This window comes from Puma concolor, chromosome A1 (genome assembly GCF_028749965.1).
Source record: "Puma concolor isolate L17-30 chromosome A1, mPumCon1.1.hap2, whole genome shotgun sequence".
Taxonomy (NCBI): Eukaryota; Metazoa; Chordata; class Mammalia; order Carnivora; family Felidae; genus Puma; species Puma concolor.
In genome coordinates this window covers 68103991-68120487 of record NC_141667.1, presented here as the reverse complement: position 1 = coordinate 68120487, position 16497 = coordinate 68103991, and the positions used below count along the sequence as shown (strand labels likewise).

At 40.8% G+C, this 16497-nt stretch overlaps 1 protein-coding gene and 1 long non-coding RNA gene across 11 annotated transcripts in view; one reads left to right on the top strand and one right to left on the bottom strand.

Annotated features, from left to right (window-relative positions):
* Positions 1 to 2633: 2633 nt before the first annotated feature.
* Positions 2634 to 8852, bottom strand: LOC147584217 (uncharacterized). Its single transcript, XR_015243040.1, has 3 exons — positions 8641 to 8852; positions 7182 to 7369; positions 2634 to 3049 (listed from the first exon to the last, which is right to left on the bottom strand). It is a non-coding gene; the product is annotated as an uncharacterized LOC147584217 (long non-coding RNA).
* Positions 8853 to 8962: 110 nt separating this feature from the next.
* The window catches only part of APC (APC regulator of Wnt signaling pathway), a 148238-nt gene continuing 140703 nt past the window's right edge, over positions 8963 to 16497 (top strand). For 6 of the 10 annotated variants that reach the window (XM_086683348.1, XM_086683170.1, XM_025923456.2 and 3 more), the window contains exon 1: positions 8963 to 9121. In XM_086683348.1, the coding sequence (XP_086539474.1) occupies positions 8963 to 9121 (159 nt within the window). The remainder of the gene's footprint in view (positions 9122 to 16497) is intronic. The other 4 variants (XM_086683340.1, XM_086683288.1, XM_086683032.1 and 1 more) reach the window with 1 other exon arrangement.

Below are 16497 nucleotides of genomic sequence, written 5' to 3'. Positions count from 1 at the left end.
AAATAGAAGGAAAAGAATGAAAATGTGTAACTGGTCATGCAATGAGAGAATTTCAAGCCTGCTCTTTGACCAATTCCAGTAGTGTTAGAAATGGAATTCATACTGCATGTCTGTCTTCCTATATTCATCTATTGCTATATAGCAAATCATTGTAAGACTTAGCTTAAAACAAGAAACAGCTATTATTTCACAGTCTATATGTCAGGGAGTTGAGCATGGTTTATGTGGCCGCCTGTGGCTCAAGATTTCCCATGAAGCTGTTAGCTGAGGCTGTGGTGTCCTCTAAATGCTTGACTGGAGGAGGATCCGCTTCCAGGTTCGCTCACATGATTGTTGGCAGTATTGCATTCCTTGCGAACTGTTAGAATGAGAACCTCAGTACCTCACTGGCTTTTGGCCAGAGACATTCTCAGTTCCATGCCACATGGGCTTCTCCATAGAGCAGCTCACAACATGGGAGCTGGCTTCCTCAGAACAAATGAGCAAGAGAAGCATCTAAGACATTTGTTTCCTGTCTCTTAGGACTCACTGTTCTTTATTGCCCAGTGTCCAGGGCCTCAAAAAACATTGCTTCACATATTGTGCCCAGTTTGGGGGTGGTTTAAAGCATGGTGTATATGTGGTACTTGTTACTCCAACTTAACCAGAAGTGAGTGTCTGAAAGTCTCTTATTAATAATCTTATCATACATCTCTGCTAGAAACAAATTGAATTTAATCTATTAGATTTTATGTTTGTGACCATAAGGCAATGTATTAAAAAAATTCTTATTGGTTAAAGAAAAATTATGAGCACAAAAGTAAAATTTATCAGAAATCATTGTCTTAATTTGCATAATGAGATGGGCTGGGAAATCTGACAGCCATTGGCCACATAGCTATTGAATACTTGAAATGCAGCTAACGTCACATGTTGAAATGATAATATTTTGGATACACTGGGTTAAATAAAATATAGTATTAAAATTAATTTCACTTTTTTCTATGATTTTCTTAATGTAGCTACTAGAAAATTTAGAATTATGTTTGTGGCTTGCATTATATTTCTATTGGTCAGCCTTGAGCTAGAGGGCTAACATATGACTGGGCTCTGTGAATCATTTGCCCCCAAGCTTCTGACTGAAAGCAAGTGTAGTGAAGTCATGGTGACCCTCTTTTCTAGTGAGAGCAGTGGCAGCAATAGAGACTGTATCTTGTTTCCAGGTAGAAGTGGCATCAGCCAGTGTCAAGGCAAGTGGTATTGGTGGTCCTAGTTTTGGTGTCTGTACCCAGCAGTGGGTGCCGGGGAGGCTTCTTGAGACCACTTCTAGGCCTAATGTTGAGTACTGTCCCTGAACATCCTGCAGGTATCCAGTAGTCTTATAATAAACACTTTTCAGCTCAGGTCCTTCATGAAGGTTCTCTTCTCCATCCTAGTCCACAGTGATCCTTCCTCCTTTCAACATCAATAGTCTATCAGATCCAAACCACACACTTGGCCTGTGCAAATTATGTTATAGGAAGGTACCTTTCAGTCAGACTCTGAAATGAAATTCCCCATGGCAGGAATCCTGACTTTTACATAATTGTTTCTCAGTAGCTGTCAGGCCATCTTGGTCACAGCATTTCTAGAGGAATACTTGTTAGTTATCACTGCAGATCTCTGAGGTAGGCAGAGCGGCTGTCATTATCCCTTCATACAGAGGAGGAAGCTTGCTCAGTGGGGTAGAGTGACTAGCCTAAGGTCTCATAGCCAGTGTGCTGACAAATTGAGACAGTAGCCCAGACCTCCTCACTGCCCATCCCCAACCCTTTCTTGTATTTCAGGCCCTGCAATATACATAAGATGCTGTATTCATTTCTAGGGCTGGTATAACAAAGTGCCACAAACCAATGTCTTAAAACAATGGGAATGTATTGTCTCACAGATCTGGAGGCTATTAGTCTGAAATCAAGGTGGCAGGGCCATGCTCCCTCTGAAACCTGTAGGGAGTTCTCATGGTTTGCCAGTAATCTTTGGTGTTCCTTGGCTTGTAACTGTATAACTCCAACTCTGTGTGTCTCTTCTCTCATGTGGCTGTCTCATGAGGACACTCGCTATTGGATTAGGCCTCCATCCTACTCCAGTATGACCTTGTTTCAACTTAATTATATATACAATGACCCTATTCCCAAATAAGTTCATATTCTTTAGTATTGGAGATTAGGACTTCAACATATCTTTTATTTGGCGGGGGGGGGGGGGGGGTGGCATGGGAGCATGTTCAGCCTATAACAGATGGTCACCATAAGAGGAGAGAATACCAGGGCGCCTGGGTGGCTCAGGTCATTCATGATCTCACAGTTTGTGAGTTCGAGTCCCACGTCAGGCTCTGTGCTGATAGCTCAGAGCCTGGAGCCTGCTTCAGATTCTGTGTCTCCCTCTCTCTCTGCCCCTCCCCCACTCCCACTCTGTCTCTGAAAAATGAATAAACGTTAAAAAAATTTAAAAAGAAAGAGGAGAGAATACCATAGAAACTGAAGACATCATCTTGTATCCAGGATTTATTCCAAGGAAGAATTACACTACAGCAGGGTAGAAGGTGAGACTTCTCAGGTATGTATTCCCACCTACTACTGGGCTTGCACATGGACTATCTGGGTTAAGTTGAAAGTGTATATTATCATGAGATATAGTGTATTCCTGCCCTCATATAAAGACTGAATGGCCCCAGATATAAGATAGTAGCTACTATCTTATAGTAGCTACTATAAGATAAGTTTCTCATAGTTCTCCCTATGAGAAAGTTCATCCTTTCTCATAGTTCTCCCTAACTATTCTGAGGCAGCTCTCCTGTTTAGAGGGAAATGATGGTGTGTAATTCTGATGAGGAAATGGGATAAGTGATTGTTATGGTAAGCCTGTCACTCTTTGCCAGAGAACTGTCTTTGATGTATAAAGCATTATTTGGGATCTAGATGAGAGAGCTAGCTGTACAGGAACAAGCCTAACCAAGGGGTGCAGCTAGCATTTAAGATACACACCCATTTTTCCGCCATCTCTTCTTTTCCTTTGATGAAACATATAGAACCTATTAATAAAAAGAAATACAAATTTTTAAAAAACATGAAAAGGAAATGGTAAAATGAGCTCTGCTTCAATCCAAAAGAAAAGAATGACAGCAATTTCCAATCAGGCCCTTTGTTGAAAGCCTATACAAGAATAGCAATATGACTGGGATTTGTAAATGACTGTAGCTGAAGTCTCCAACAAAAGCATGCTAATGATACAGAGTCAAATCACCAAATAGGCCCACCTCCAAATCCAGTTTCTCTAGATGGGAAGAGCATGGTCTTTAGGGGCAGCACTATCTTTTTTTTTTTTTTTTTTTGAGAGAGAGAGAGAGAGAGAGAGAGAGAATACATGGAGAGGGAGGTAGTGGGAGAGAGAGAGAGAGAGAGAGAGAGAGAAAATCTTAAGCAGGATCCATGCCTAGGGTGGAGCCTGACACAGGGCTCAATCTCATGACCCTGATATCATGACCTGAGCCAAAATCAAGAATTGGATGCTTAACTGACTGAGCCACCCAGGTGCCCCAGGTCAGCACTATCTCTTAATATGTGACCTTGGGCAAATGACTTAATCTCTCTGAATTTTTCTATGTGTAAAAATGAGGACAACTACCTAGCAGGGTTATGGTAAGGATTAAGTACTTAGCATAGTGCACAGCACATATAATAGGTGCTCCATTAAATTGAAGCTTTGTCCCAGCCCTGCAAACATATGCAATATAATCTGCCCACTGCCCCACCATTACCTACTCTTCTCTATCTTATTCTTTCTCCCCGTCTCTCTTTCTAAAGTTCCTATTTGTAACCTAGTTGAGGAGACATATAAATAGGAAATGACTTGCATTTAATTTTAAAAACTAACAAGTGAAAAACAATGGTGTATGTCACTGATTACTTTAGGTGCTGACACACTTCCACATTCATTAATTCAACAAATATTAAGTAACCACCCATGCCAGGCATGGTACTAGGCACAGGGTGTTCACTGATAAACAGAACATCTTCACTCTTTGTGGAGTTCACAATTTATGGGACAGAAAAGAAACGATAAATATATAATTTAAAAATATGTCAAATAGAAGTGGTGAAAATGGATATCATTTTCTTGTTCCTGATCTTAGAGGAAAAGCTCTCTATTTTTCACCATTGAGAAGAGGTTAGCTATGGGTTTTTCATATATGGCCTTTTTTATGTTGAGGTATGTTCCCTCTAGACCTACTTTGTTGAGGGTTTTCATCATGAATGAATATTGTATTCTGTCAGAGGCTTTTTCTGCACCTATTGAGATGATCACATGGCTTTTATTCTCTCTCTTGTTAATGTGATGAATTATATTGATTGATTTGTGAATATTGAACCACCTTTACATCCCTAGACTAAATCCCACTTGATTGTAATGAATGATTTTTTTTAATGTACTGTTGGATTTGGTTTGCTAATATTTTGTTGAGGACTTCTGGATCTATGTTCATCAGGGATATTGGCCTGTTAGCTGTTGTTGTTGTTGATGTTGTTGTTGTTGTTGTTGTTGTTGTTGTTGTTTTTCAGAGTCTTTCTCTGATTTTGATATCAGGGTAATGCTAGCCTTGTAGAATGAATTTGGAAGTTTTCCTTCCTCTTATATTTTTTGGAATAGTTTGACAAGAATAGCTATTAATTCTTCTTTTATGTTTGGTAGAATTTACCTGTGAAGCCATCTGGTCCTGTTTGTTGGGAGATTTTTGATTATTGATTCAATTTCATTGCTGGTAGTTCATCTGTTCAAATTTTTCATATCTTCCTGATTCAGTTTTAGAAGGTTATATGTTTCAAGAAGTCTACTTTCACCACTTCTATTCAACCTAGTACAGGAAGTCCTAGCCACAGCAATCAGACAGCAACAACAAAAAATAAAAGGTATCCACATTGGTAAACAAGAAGTAAACTTTCACTATTGCAGATGACATGATAGTATATACAGAAAACTCTGAAGACTCCACCAAAAAAGTACTTAAATTGATAAACGAATTCAGTAAAGTCATGGGATGCAAAATTAATATACATAAATCTGTTGCACTTCTATACACTAATAATGAAGTAGCAAAAGAAAAATTAAGAAAACAATCCCTTTACAATTGCACCAAAAATAATAAAATACCTGAGAATAAACTTAACCAAGGAGGTGAAAGATCTGTACCCCCAAAACCATAAGACACTGATAAAATAAACTGAAAATGACACAAACATATGGAAAGATATTCCATGCTCATTGATTGGAAGAACCAGTATTGTTAAAATGTCCATACTATCCAAAGCCATCTACAGATTTCAAGCAATCTTTATGAAAATACCAACAACATTTTTCACAGAAGTGGAACAAAGAATCCTAAGACCACAAAAGACCCTGCCTGAATAGCCAAAACAATGCCGGGAAAGAACAACAAACTGGAGGTATCACAATTCCAAATTTCAAGATGTACTACAAAGCTGCAATAATCAAAACAGTATGGTACTAGCACAAAAACAGACACATGGATCAATGGAACAAAAGCGAGAGCCCAGAAATAAACCCATATATGGTCAATTAATATACAACAAAGGAGGCAAGAATATACAATGCAGAAAGACAGTCTCTTCAATGAATGGTGTTGGGAAAACTGGACAGCTACATGCACAAGAATGAAATTAGACCACTTTCTTATACCATACACACAAATAAACTCAAAATGTATTAAAGACCTAAATGTGAGACCTAAAACCATAAAAATCCTAGAAGGAAACATAGGCAGTGCTTTCTTTGACACGGGTTATAAAAACATTTTTCTAGATACGTCTCCTCAGGCAAGGGAAACAAAAACAAAATTAAACTATTGGGACTACTGCTTTTCACAGTGAAGGAAACCATCAACAAAATGACAAAGCAACCTACTGAGTGAGAGAAAATATTTGCAAATGATATATCCAATAAGGAGCTAATATCCAAAATATATAAAGAATTTCTACACTTCACAATATCAAAAAACCCCAAATAATCTAATTAAAAATGGGCAGAGGACTTGAATAGACATTTTTCCATAGTAGCCCTACAGATGCCCAAAAGACACATGAAAAGATGCTCAACATCACTAATCATCAGGGAAATATAAATCAAAACTACAATGAGATAGCACTTCACACTGTCAGAATGGCTAAAATCAAAAGGACAAGAGATAATCGTGTTGGTAAGGATGTGGAGAAATAGGAATCCTCCTGCACTGTTGGTGGGAATGCAAACTGGTGCAGCCACTCTGGAAAACAGTATGGAGGTTCCTCGCAAAATTAAAAATAGAACTATCACGTGACCTGGTAATTCCACTACTGGTTACTTACCTCAAGAAAGCAAAACACTATTTTGAAAAGATATATGGACCCCTATGTATATGGCAGTATTATTTACAATAGCCAAGACATGCAAGCAGCCCAAATGTCCATCCATAGATGAATGGATAAAGATGTGATAGATAGATAGATAGATAGATAGATATAGATATAGATATAGATAATGGAATATTACTTGGCCATAAAAAAGAATGAGACCTTGCCATTTGCAACAACACGGATGGACCTAGAAGGTATAATGCTAAATGACAAAGTCAGACAGAGACAAATACTATATGATTTCACTCTTATGGAATTAAGAAAAAAATGAACAAATAAAGAAAAAAAGATACAAACAAACAGATTCTTAAATACAGAGAACAAACTAGGGTGACAGAGGAGAGGTGGGTGGGGAGATAGGTGAAATAGAAAAGCAAAAATGTTGAGTGCCATGGAAAAAATGATAGGTGCAATACTGAAAACTAATTAGAGAGCAGAAGGGAGACATAGCTGAGGAAGGATGGCCTTTCTGAAGTGACACTTCAACTGAAACCTGGAAGATGACAAGCTACACACATAAAAAACAATAGTAAGGTCTTCAAGACAGTGGGATCAGCATGTGCAAAGCAATGAGGCTGTCAGGAAATATTAGTATTTGAAAACCAGTTGGGGCAGTGTCAACAAGCTAGACAGGACCCTTGTAGTAAAATCCAACTCTTACCATGCCCTCAATGCCCTTGCTAACTTGACCCCTGCCTCTCCCTGACCTCATCTCCTCCCACTGTCCATGCCACTTATTCTCTTTGTCCCTCTTACCTGCAGGTCTCATTCCCACCTCAGGCCTCTGCTTTAGCTGTTTCCTCTGCCTGGAAGGCTCCACCCCAGATCTTCTCTTGGCTCCTGGCCCCTGTGGTCATTCAGGCTTCAGATCAAATGTCATCTCTGGAGAGAGATTGCTAATTACGGTCCTTCACGCCATCATCGTTTGGTGGTTTGCTCTCCTCCTGATGAGGGAATGGTGGGCAAGGTGAGAGCAAAGTACAGGCTAACAGCACCCACTCCCCCTGCCAGGTGGGATATGTGTGACATTCTTTGGACACCCCTGGCTACCCAAGAGCAAAGGAGAGGGGTTTGCGGTGATGTGGGAAACAAAGGCAAATGAAAAATTAAATTCCCTTATTGCCTACTGCCCATTGACAAGTCCTTGAAACGGGCAGAGTGACGTCCTTCTAGGACCTCAGCTGCCTCGATGATGACACTTTGCTAGGGGCAAAAGGGAACCTTGGCTTAATGTTATCCTGACCCCTCAGGATCCTCTAAGTCTACTTTAACATATAAAAATTGCTTTGGAAACTTCCTGTATCTCAATTCCCCCAAGGTATATGCTGGCAATCATACCCCAAGCTTATGGCCCCCTGATCTACATGTGAAGGGTGTCATGACTGAGGTTTTTTTCCTAACAGCAGCTGGCCCTCAAGGTCCTGGAAACCTTGCTTCCAAAATACCTTAGAGACTTACTCTATCCCCAACCCCCCTCCAACCTCAAGGTATTTAATCAGTTACCTGTCACCACCCCAGTGTGCTCTTTCTGCCCTAGGGTCCTGTCCCCATGCTTAAGTAAATTCACTTTTTTGCACCAAAGAGGTCATCAAGAATTCTTTCTTGACCTTCAGCTCCAAACCCCATCGTCACCCCCAAATCCCATCATTCCCATCCCTCATCACTATCAAACATTAATTCTGTGATTTGTCTTTATTGCCCATTCTTTCCCACCAGAATGTAAATTCCATGAATGTATTTCTTACTGCTATAAATCTGGAGCCTAGGACAATATTAAGTATATAATAGAAACTCAAATGTTATTTGTTGAATTAATGTTGAATGAAATTAAGCTAGAGAGGTAATGAAAGATAAAGTTTGTGTAAGACAAACTAGGAGGACTTCCCAAGAAGTATGCTTTGAATTAAAATAGTGGGAGCAAGGGAGAGGAGGTGGTGCGCAGCTACAAAACAAGAATTTGGGGAATTACTCGTTCATCTGTCTTTTTCACTAGATTATGAGCTCCTTTTGGGCTACAGATAGGTTTTATTAATCTACCCTCAGCACCTGGCCTAGAACCTATCACATTGTAGGCACTACCTAGGTGTTTGCAGAATAACTTGAATATGGGTGTGCAGACGGGTTCTACTAAATCGGCTGCAGCACAGTTCAGGAAAAGGCAAGTAAGTCCGGTGAACTGAGATTCGGCTTCCCAAGTAGCGAACGCACATCGCACCGGACCGTGAAGAAGCGAGGGTCTGAGCGCCGCAACAACGCGACTGCGCATTTCAGCCCCTCCTTGCGGGGTAGAAGAGCGCCGGCAATCTCGGCGCACGCAAGCGCGCTACATTCTTCCCGCCTCCAACAAGATGGCGGAGGCCAAGTAGCGAGGGGGCGGAGTGTGGCCGCCGGAAACCCGGCCGCTGCTGGGGGGAGCTGCGGGAGAAGGCCGGGGAGCAGCGGGCCGAGGCTGGCACGATGCTGTTCCCGGGAAGTGTTGTTGGTTACTGGTGAGGAAGGTGAAGCACAGTTGCCTTCCCGGCCCCCCGGCGCCCCCTATGTACGCCTGTCTGGGCTCGGGTCCGGTCGCCGTTTTGCCTGCTTCTGCACCACCCTCTACCCTCGGGTCCTGGAGCTCCGGCGGCGGCCGTGTCCCGCAGGAGAGGAAGCGCCCAGGCGGCGTCCGTACTTCTGGCCGCGGGGCGAACGTCTGGCAGGTGAGTGAAGCGTAAGCATTGGCGTCTTTGCCCCACCGTTGCTCCAGACCCTAGCGGTGCTCGGCCCGAGTCTGCCGTTCTCTTGTCTCCACGTCCCACCCTCTCCCCGCCCCGCGCCCTGTTTCAGGCCTCCAGTTGGCCCCTGGCTTTGCAAGCCCTCCATTCTCACACAGTGGGTGGGGGTCGCGACGCCTGCCGCCCTTCGCATCTTTCCCGACTCCTGGTGAAGCTTCTCGCGTCCAAGCGGTCTCTCTTTCGCGTTAGGTGGGTGGGTCGTCGCCCCTCCTATTTTAGTCGCCTCCCCATCTTCCTGGTTTCGACCCTCTTGGCTTCCTTTAAAAGTTTAACTGTCTGGGAAGATTACCCGGTAGCCTCTCATATAGAGAGAGTTACAAAGAAAAAGCTTCACCTTGATGAGGGAGTCCAGTCCCCAGGAGAGGTGGTTTGAAGAGTTGGATTCCTTGGCCCATTGAACTGCAAAGGAGAGAATGGTGCCTGTGATGCAAATGATTGTTCATGGAAATTAATCTCCAAATCTTTGGTCTCCTAACTTTTGAGGCAGAGGCTTAAGTTTTCTAGGTCTAGTGAAAGAATTGGGAAGTGTTCGTTTTTAAAAGGAAGGCTTTGTGAATGTAAGATATGTAATGGCACAAGAAAGGTTAAGTGATTTATTCTTTTATCCAATGTTCGCTTAAATTGCCCAGTGAAGCTTTAGAATACCGTATTGTACAAGCCCTTTGTTTTATTTAGAAAGGGCTAAAATGGAGAAAAGCTTTTTAAACTAAAAACTTCTCAAATTTCTTGGATTCTCAATTGTTGTTACTACTTAACAGTCCCTGTAAGACCTGATTATTTTTTGCAAAATTCAGGCTGTGCCAGTCTCAGTTCTTTCTTTATTACTGGGGCAAGGGTACTCAGAATTAATGGTGTAAGAAACTGTCCTGAATAACCTGGTACCTTGCCAGAGTTTATAAGTGCAAACCACAGGATTGAAGTAGTAGTGGAGGAAGTTGCCATGGCTGTTTCTCCCATATTTTCCATCTTTTTGCTGTTATCTCAGCTCTGTCCTTCTGTTTGGGCTTCCTGCTCAAAGTGGCTTCCCTCCTAGCAAAACAAGATGGCTATCAGCAGTATTCATGTGATAGCCTTCTTAATTTACTTCCATACGGAGAACTAATTGGGTAATTTCTCAAGAGCCCCCAAATTGTAAAACTGAGATTATAGATGTAAATGATAGCTTCTCCTTTGAGATTACAAATAGGTGGACCTTTTTTATTAACATTAAATTGCATAATATCGTTTGTTGAAACTATGCTAGGTGCTCTCCCAGGTTATGAAAGCACAAACTATCCTTGCCCTATTGGAAGTCTATACTAACAGTCTTCAATATGTGGGTTATATAATTGGCCTGACAGATTTGTTTACTTTTCATTCTGCCTCATGACACATAATCTGTTTTTCCCTTTGCTGTAGACTCTGACCTTAATGAATTTCCTTTTAAATTAATTTATTTTTATTTTTATTTTTTTAATTTCCTAAATTTGGAGATAGAATTGTTTAGTTCAAAAAAAGAGGAGATATTTTTATGTTTGATTCCTGTATGGGCTAGTTCATTCATTTGTTTGTTTTAGGCCTTCATTTTTCTACAACTAAGGACTGCATGTTTTTAAAGGGGGTTATGTCTCAATTCTGTGCTTCTGGCTGAAGAGATAGTAGGACTAACTCCAGTCAGTGCCTCTCTGCCTCTGGCAAAATAATTCGAAGGGTTGTGTCAAAACACATCTCTGATCACAGACTGTCATTAAAATCTCTCACTCTTCCACTCTTATGGTACCTGTTTTCTGTCTCTCACACTGTCTTTATGAGCCCCTCTTTGTCTCTCTATTCATCCAACCCATTAGCCTACTGCTGATTTCATTTGCCTCCCTACATAACCAGGATCTCACTGTCATCAGTTTTTACTAAGCTCTCACGGATGCCCTAGAATGCCTTATTTTCTGTAGGTTTACCTTTCTAGTGCCCAGTCCAGAGTAAGCATTATCACTAGCTCTTTCGGTTTGATTCCTGACATCCCAAAGGATGCAAGAGACCGTTGTATGAGGATATAGGTTCATTTCCATACAAGTTGGTGCCCTGTTCTCTCCTGGGTTTTAAGTGCTGGTCGTGTACCTTTCTGTCTCATTTCCGGAAGGTTTTTATAGCAAATAACTTGATACCTTCCTTTCTTGAGAAAAATCTCAACTGTCTGAGGTATATTCTTTTCTATCCTCTGTATTATTTCCTTATTTACTCCTATCTCACAAAAGGAAATATTCTCCCCTCCTGATGTGTCCACAATCATCCCTCCCCATCCTTCTTTCTGTAGAACTGTCCATTATCATTCCTTCTTCAGTCTCTCCCTCTCTAGCCTATGTACATGCTTATATCTTTCTCAAGGCTGCCAAATACAGTGCTGTGTAACTCAGTAAAGCCAGTCTGAATTTTGAGCCTGCTGTGCCACTGTATTTTTATTCTTTAGTCCCAGGAGCCTAGTGTAGTAGCAAGAATATTTGACTTTTGACCGAGGTGAATCTGGGTTTGAAGTCTGTTAAAAACACTTAGTGGCTATGTGGCTGTGGGCAAGTTACTACTCAGACTCTATTCTTTAACTATAAAATAGAGTGTTAAACTTAGAGTCATAATTGAAGGAGTTTAGCACATGTTAGATATCCATCCAAGTGTTTGGTACATTATGGAGTTCCTAATAAATATAAAATATTCTCCTTTGCACTCTAACTTCCTTTACCATTTCAGCACTGAAATTGCTATTTTAAATTTTTTTTTTTTTCAACGTTTATTTATTTTTGGGACAGAGAGAGACAGAGCATGAACGGGGGAGGGGCAGAGAGAGAGGGAGACACAGAATCGGAAACAGGCTCCAGGCTCTGAGCCATCAGCCCAGAGCCCGACGCGGGGCTCCAACTCACGGACCGTGAGATCGTGACCTGGCTGAAGTCGGACGCTTAACCGACTGCGCCACCCAGGCGCCCCTGAAATTGCTATTTTAAAAGTCCCCTATGACCTCCTAATCACCGCATCTATTGGCTTTCCTTCAGTCATCCTTGGTTTCCTAAAACCATATACACCATAGGAATAAGATTATCTGATTTCTTGGTTCTTCTGCATTGTATGTCCTGATTCTTTTAGATATCTGAAAGTTTTTTTTCACATTCCTGCGTTGTTCTTCCCCCAAAACATAGTGATTCTTATATTATGATGCAAACTGGATTTAAAAGCAAAAAAGAGTGTATTGGCTCATGTGATTGGCAAGTGCATAGATAGAATTGGCTTCAAGAGCAGTTTGTTCATGGGCTTATGTCATTGGGGCTGAAACTCCATTTTTCTGCTATTATCTCAATTTTGTCCTACTGTTTGGGCTTTATGCTCAGACTGGCTTCCCTCCTAGTAAAAAATAAATAAATGGCTATCAGCAATGTTCATGTGATAGCCTTCTTTATTTATTTCCAAAGGTAAAGAGAAGGATTCTCTTTTCGACTAGCCTTTTCCCAAAAGTCCTAAGCTCTGTTCTGATTGAACAAATTAGAAGGATCATGCTGCCAAGTCTGTCACAATGTCTTTGTCAAGAGGGGTGGAATTATTCTAATTGGCCTAACTCATGGATGAACCTTATCTAAAATGAGGGAGAGATAACCAGTGTACTCAGGGGTCTTTGTGCTTTTCACTGTGTTTTCTTGGTGGTTATATCCTGTTTTTGAAACCTTTTTTTTTTTAATGTTTATTTATTTTTGAGAGAGAGAGAGAGAGAAAGAGACAGAGCATAAGCAGGGGAGGGGCAGAGAAAGAGACAGACGCAGAATCCGAAGCCGGCTCCAGTCTCTGAGCTGTTAGCACAGAGGCCAATGCTGGGCTCGAACTCTCGAGCAGTGAGATCATGACCTGAGCTGAAGTCGGACGCTTGACCAACTGAGCCACCCAGGTGCCCCATCCTATTTTTAATGACACAAATCATTTTTGTGTGGAATGTTTCCCAGTTCTGCAACTTGACTTCTCACCTACATTGCTTGCTATATTTCTCTTAATGTACTACTGTAAGCTTAACTCAAACCAGTTGGAATCAAATGGAGTTTGATTTTCATGTACCTATCCTCACCTAGTGTGTTTACGTGTGCATGTGTGTATATGTATTTCTCTTCCTTCTAATTTCTCTCTTCTAAACACCTTTCTCCCAGCAACCCACTCTAACCTTGGTTCTTCTCCCACTTTCAGCATCTGTCATATCTTAAATATATCTTGTATTAGTTTGGCCTCAGGTTACATAATACCCAACCAATAGTAAACAGTATTTCACATAAAAAGCCCAGAGTGGGAGGATTCCTGGTTAGTCACTGTAGCTGTACAGTGATGTTATATCCAGGATCCAGGTAGTTTTCATTTTTATCCTTAGCGTGCTCATCTTTGTGCTCATTGTGCCCTTGTCCTCTCATTGTTGTACATTGCTCTTGCTGTTCCACACATCACATTCTCACACAGCCACCAAAGATAGGAGGAAGTTTGTCCTCTCTTGATTAGGCAAGTAAACCTTTCACAGAAACCCTATGTCAGATGTCATCTTGGCACGTTTAGACCCTACTTGCAAGGGGGCTGGAAAATACATTATCTGGCATTTCAGTCTAAGAGGAAGTTAGGAAGGTAACCAACAAGATCGGTGACATATCTTGATAGTATTTTATGGAGAAGTAAGTTTAAATAAAAAAGAATTTTCTGATAGTAGGAGCAAACTTATAGCACTGCAAGGGTTGATATAAGCTATATGTAGGATAGTCATAAATAACTGATTAAAATCTGATTATGTAAAATTAAGGTATTTGAGTGGTATATCCCAGTTATTCTAAGGTTGATGTTAAGTACATTTATGCATAGATGGTGGAACCACTGTGAGAAATGGGTACATATAGAACTCTTAGGAAATAGGTTTGTATTTCCCCTTGGGGGTGGGAAGCATTTGGAAATACATGGGGACATTTTTGGTTGTCACAATGATTTTGAACTCCTTTTGACAATTAGTGGGTAGAGATCAGATATACTAGAAGTCCTGTGATGTTGCCCACAAAACAGGATTCATCCCTTCATATATGCCAATAGTGGCCTTATACCTTGAAATATACTTTGCTTTTTGAAAGAATTGGTAAACATTCATCTGTATTCTTATATTGCAAGTGACAGAAAATCACATTCAAACTGCTTAAACAATAAAGGGAATGATTAGATCTTGTAATTAACTTTATCTAAGGCTTTATCCTGCCTGAAACCATCAAGGACTTGGCTCAGTTTCTCTGTGATTTATTCTGCTCTGTCATTCCTCTTGTTTTGGTTTCATTCTCAGGCTAGCACATGGCAGCACATTACTGGAGCACTGTCAGACTTAAAACCCTCATTTCACATATAAAGTAAATTGGAGAATACTTTTTGCAAGTATTTGTTGAGTATCATCACTACTAAAACCTTCCCTAAACAACCCCCCAAAGTTGATTATTTCCCCTGTTGTGCTATAATTTTTTAATCTATATTTGTATCTCTATTGTATGTCATATTCTATAAGTATTGTTTTTCTATGTCTCATGCATTACCTTGTGTTAATTATTTTTGTATTCTTAATGTCTAGAATATTCTGACTTAGAGGTATACAATAACTGTTTATGGAAAGAATCAGTGAATGATATAGGAAGGAAGGATGTGGGAAGAGACAGAGAATTATAAGAAGGCCCTATCCCTTAGTTGTTACTGAATCTGGAATTACGTGCATTGTACTCCTTCTACCACCAAAGCAGGTATATAATGCTCTTGTGATTAATAGTGTGTAAAATCATTTGAAAGCCTTACTAAATTCTAGTAGTGTTTTTTCATTATTTTCTCAACAAAACTAAAAGCAGTAACTATCATTCATCCAATAAATATTTTGGAAAGTCTGCTATGTGCATGTAATGTAGTAACAATGGTGAACAAAACCTAACCTGTGTTCTCTCTGAGTGTGAATGTTAGGGATGCAGTTAATAAACATTATCCATGTGAACACACAGACACATGAGGTAGTTAATAGGCTTTGACATAAATAAAGAAGTTTCAGTGGATAATAGAGTAACAGGGGGCGCCTGGGTATCTCAGTCAGTTAAGTGTCCGACTTTAGCTTAGGTCGTGATCTCATGGTTCTTGGGTTCCAGCCCTGCCTCAGGCTCTAGGCTGACAGCTCAGAGCTGGGGGCCTACTTCAGATTCTGTGTCTCCCTCTCTCTCTGAGCGTCCCCCGTGCTTGCTCTCACGTGTGCGCTCTCTCTCTCTCTCTCTCTCTCTCAAAAATAAATAAACATTAAAAATTTTTTTAAAGAGTAACAGGATGCTACCTTAGATAGGTTGGTGAGAGAAGGGCTTTTTGAGAAGCCTTTGAGCTAAGAGACCTGAAGGAAGTGATGGAGTAAGCCTTGGAGCTAACTGAGGGAAAATGTTTAGAGGGAGCAGCAAGCACCTTCTGAATGGAAATGTGTTTGGCGTATTGGAAGAACAACATTCCAGCAGTGTGGCTGGAATAGAGCCAGTGAAGGGGAGAGTGGTAGGACAGGCAGAGGCTAGATCAGGTAGGGCATTGAAGGTCATGGAAAGACTGGATTTTACTCTGGGTGAAATGGTAATCATTGAAGGGTTTAAGCATGGGAATATCCAGATTTGACTTGTTATTTTGGAGGATTACTCTGACTACATGGTGAAAATTGATTGTATGAGGCAAAAATGGAAGCAGGAAAACCAGTTAGGAAAATAATTTAGGTTGGAAATACGCTGCTTGGAGAAGCAGCCCCTTTAATGGTAGAGGAGCAAAGAAATGTTCAGATTTGTGATACATTTAGAAAGCGGAGTAATTAGGGGGGCTGGGTGGTTCATTTAGTTGGTGTCTGACTCTAGATTTCAGCTCAAGTCGTGATCCTAGTGTCATGGTTTCGAGCCCCATGTCAGGTTCCTTGCTGAGCATGGAGCCTGTTTGGAATTCTCTCACCCCCCTCTGCCCCTCTCCCCTGCTTACACATGTGCATACTCTCTCTCAAATAAAATTTTTTTAAAAAGTAGAGTATTTAGGATTTACTGATGGATTAGATGTGGAGTATGAGGGAAAGAGAAGTAAAGGATGACTCCCAAGTTTTTCAACATGACCAACTGGGGAAAGGTGGCACATTTTACTGAGATGGGGGCTATGGGGCAGGGGTAGGGGTAGGTTTGGAGATGTAAATCAATTTTGTTTTGAATGTGGCTATGTTTGAGATACCTATCAGATAGTATTCAAGTGGATACATTGAATAGGCATATATATGAGGAGTTTAAGGAAGAGGTAGA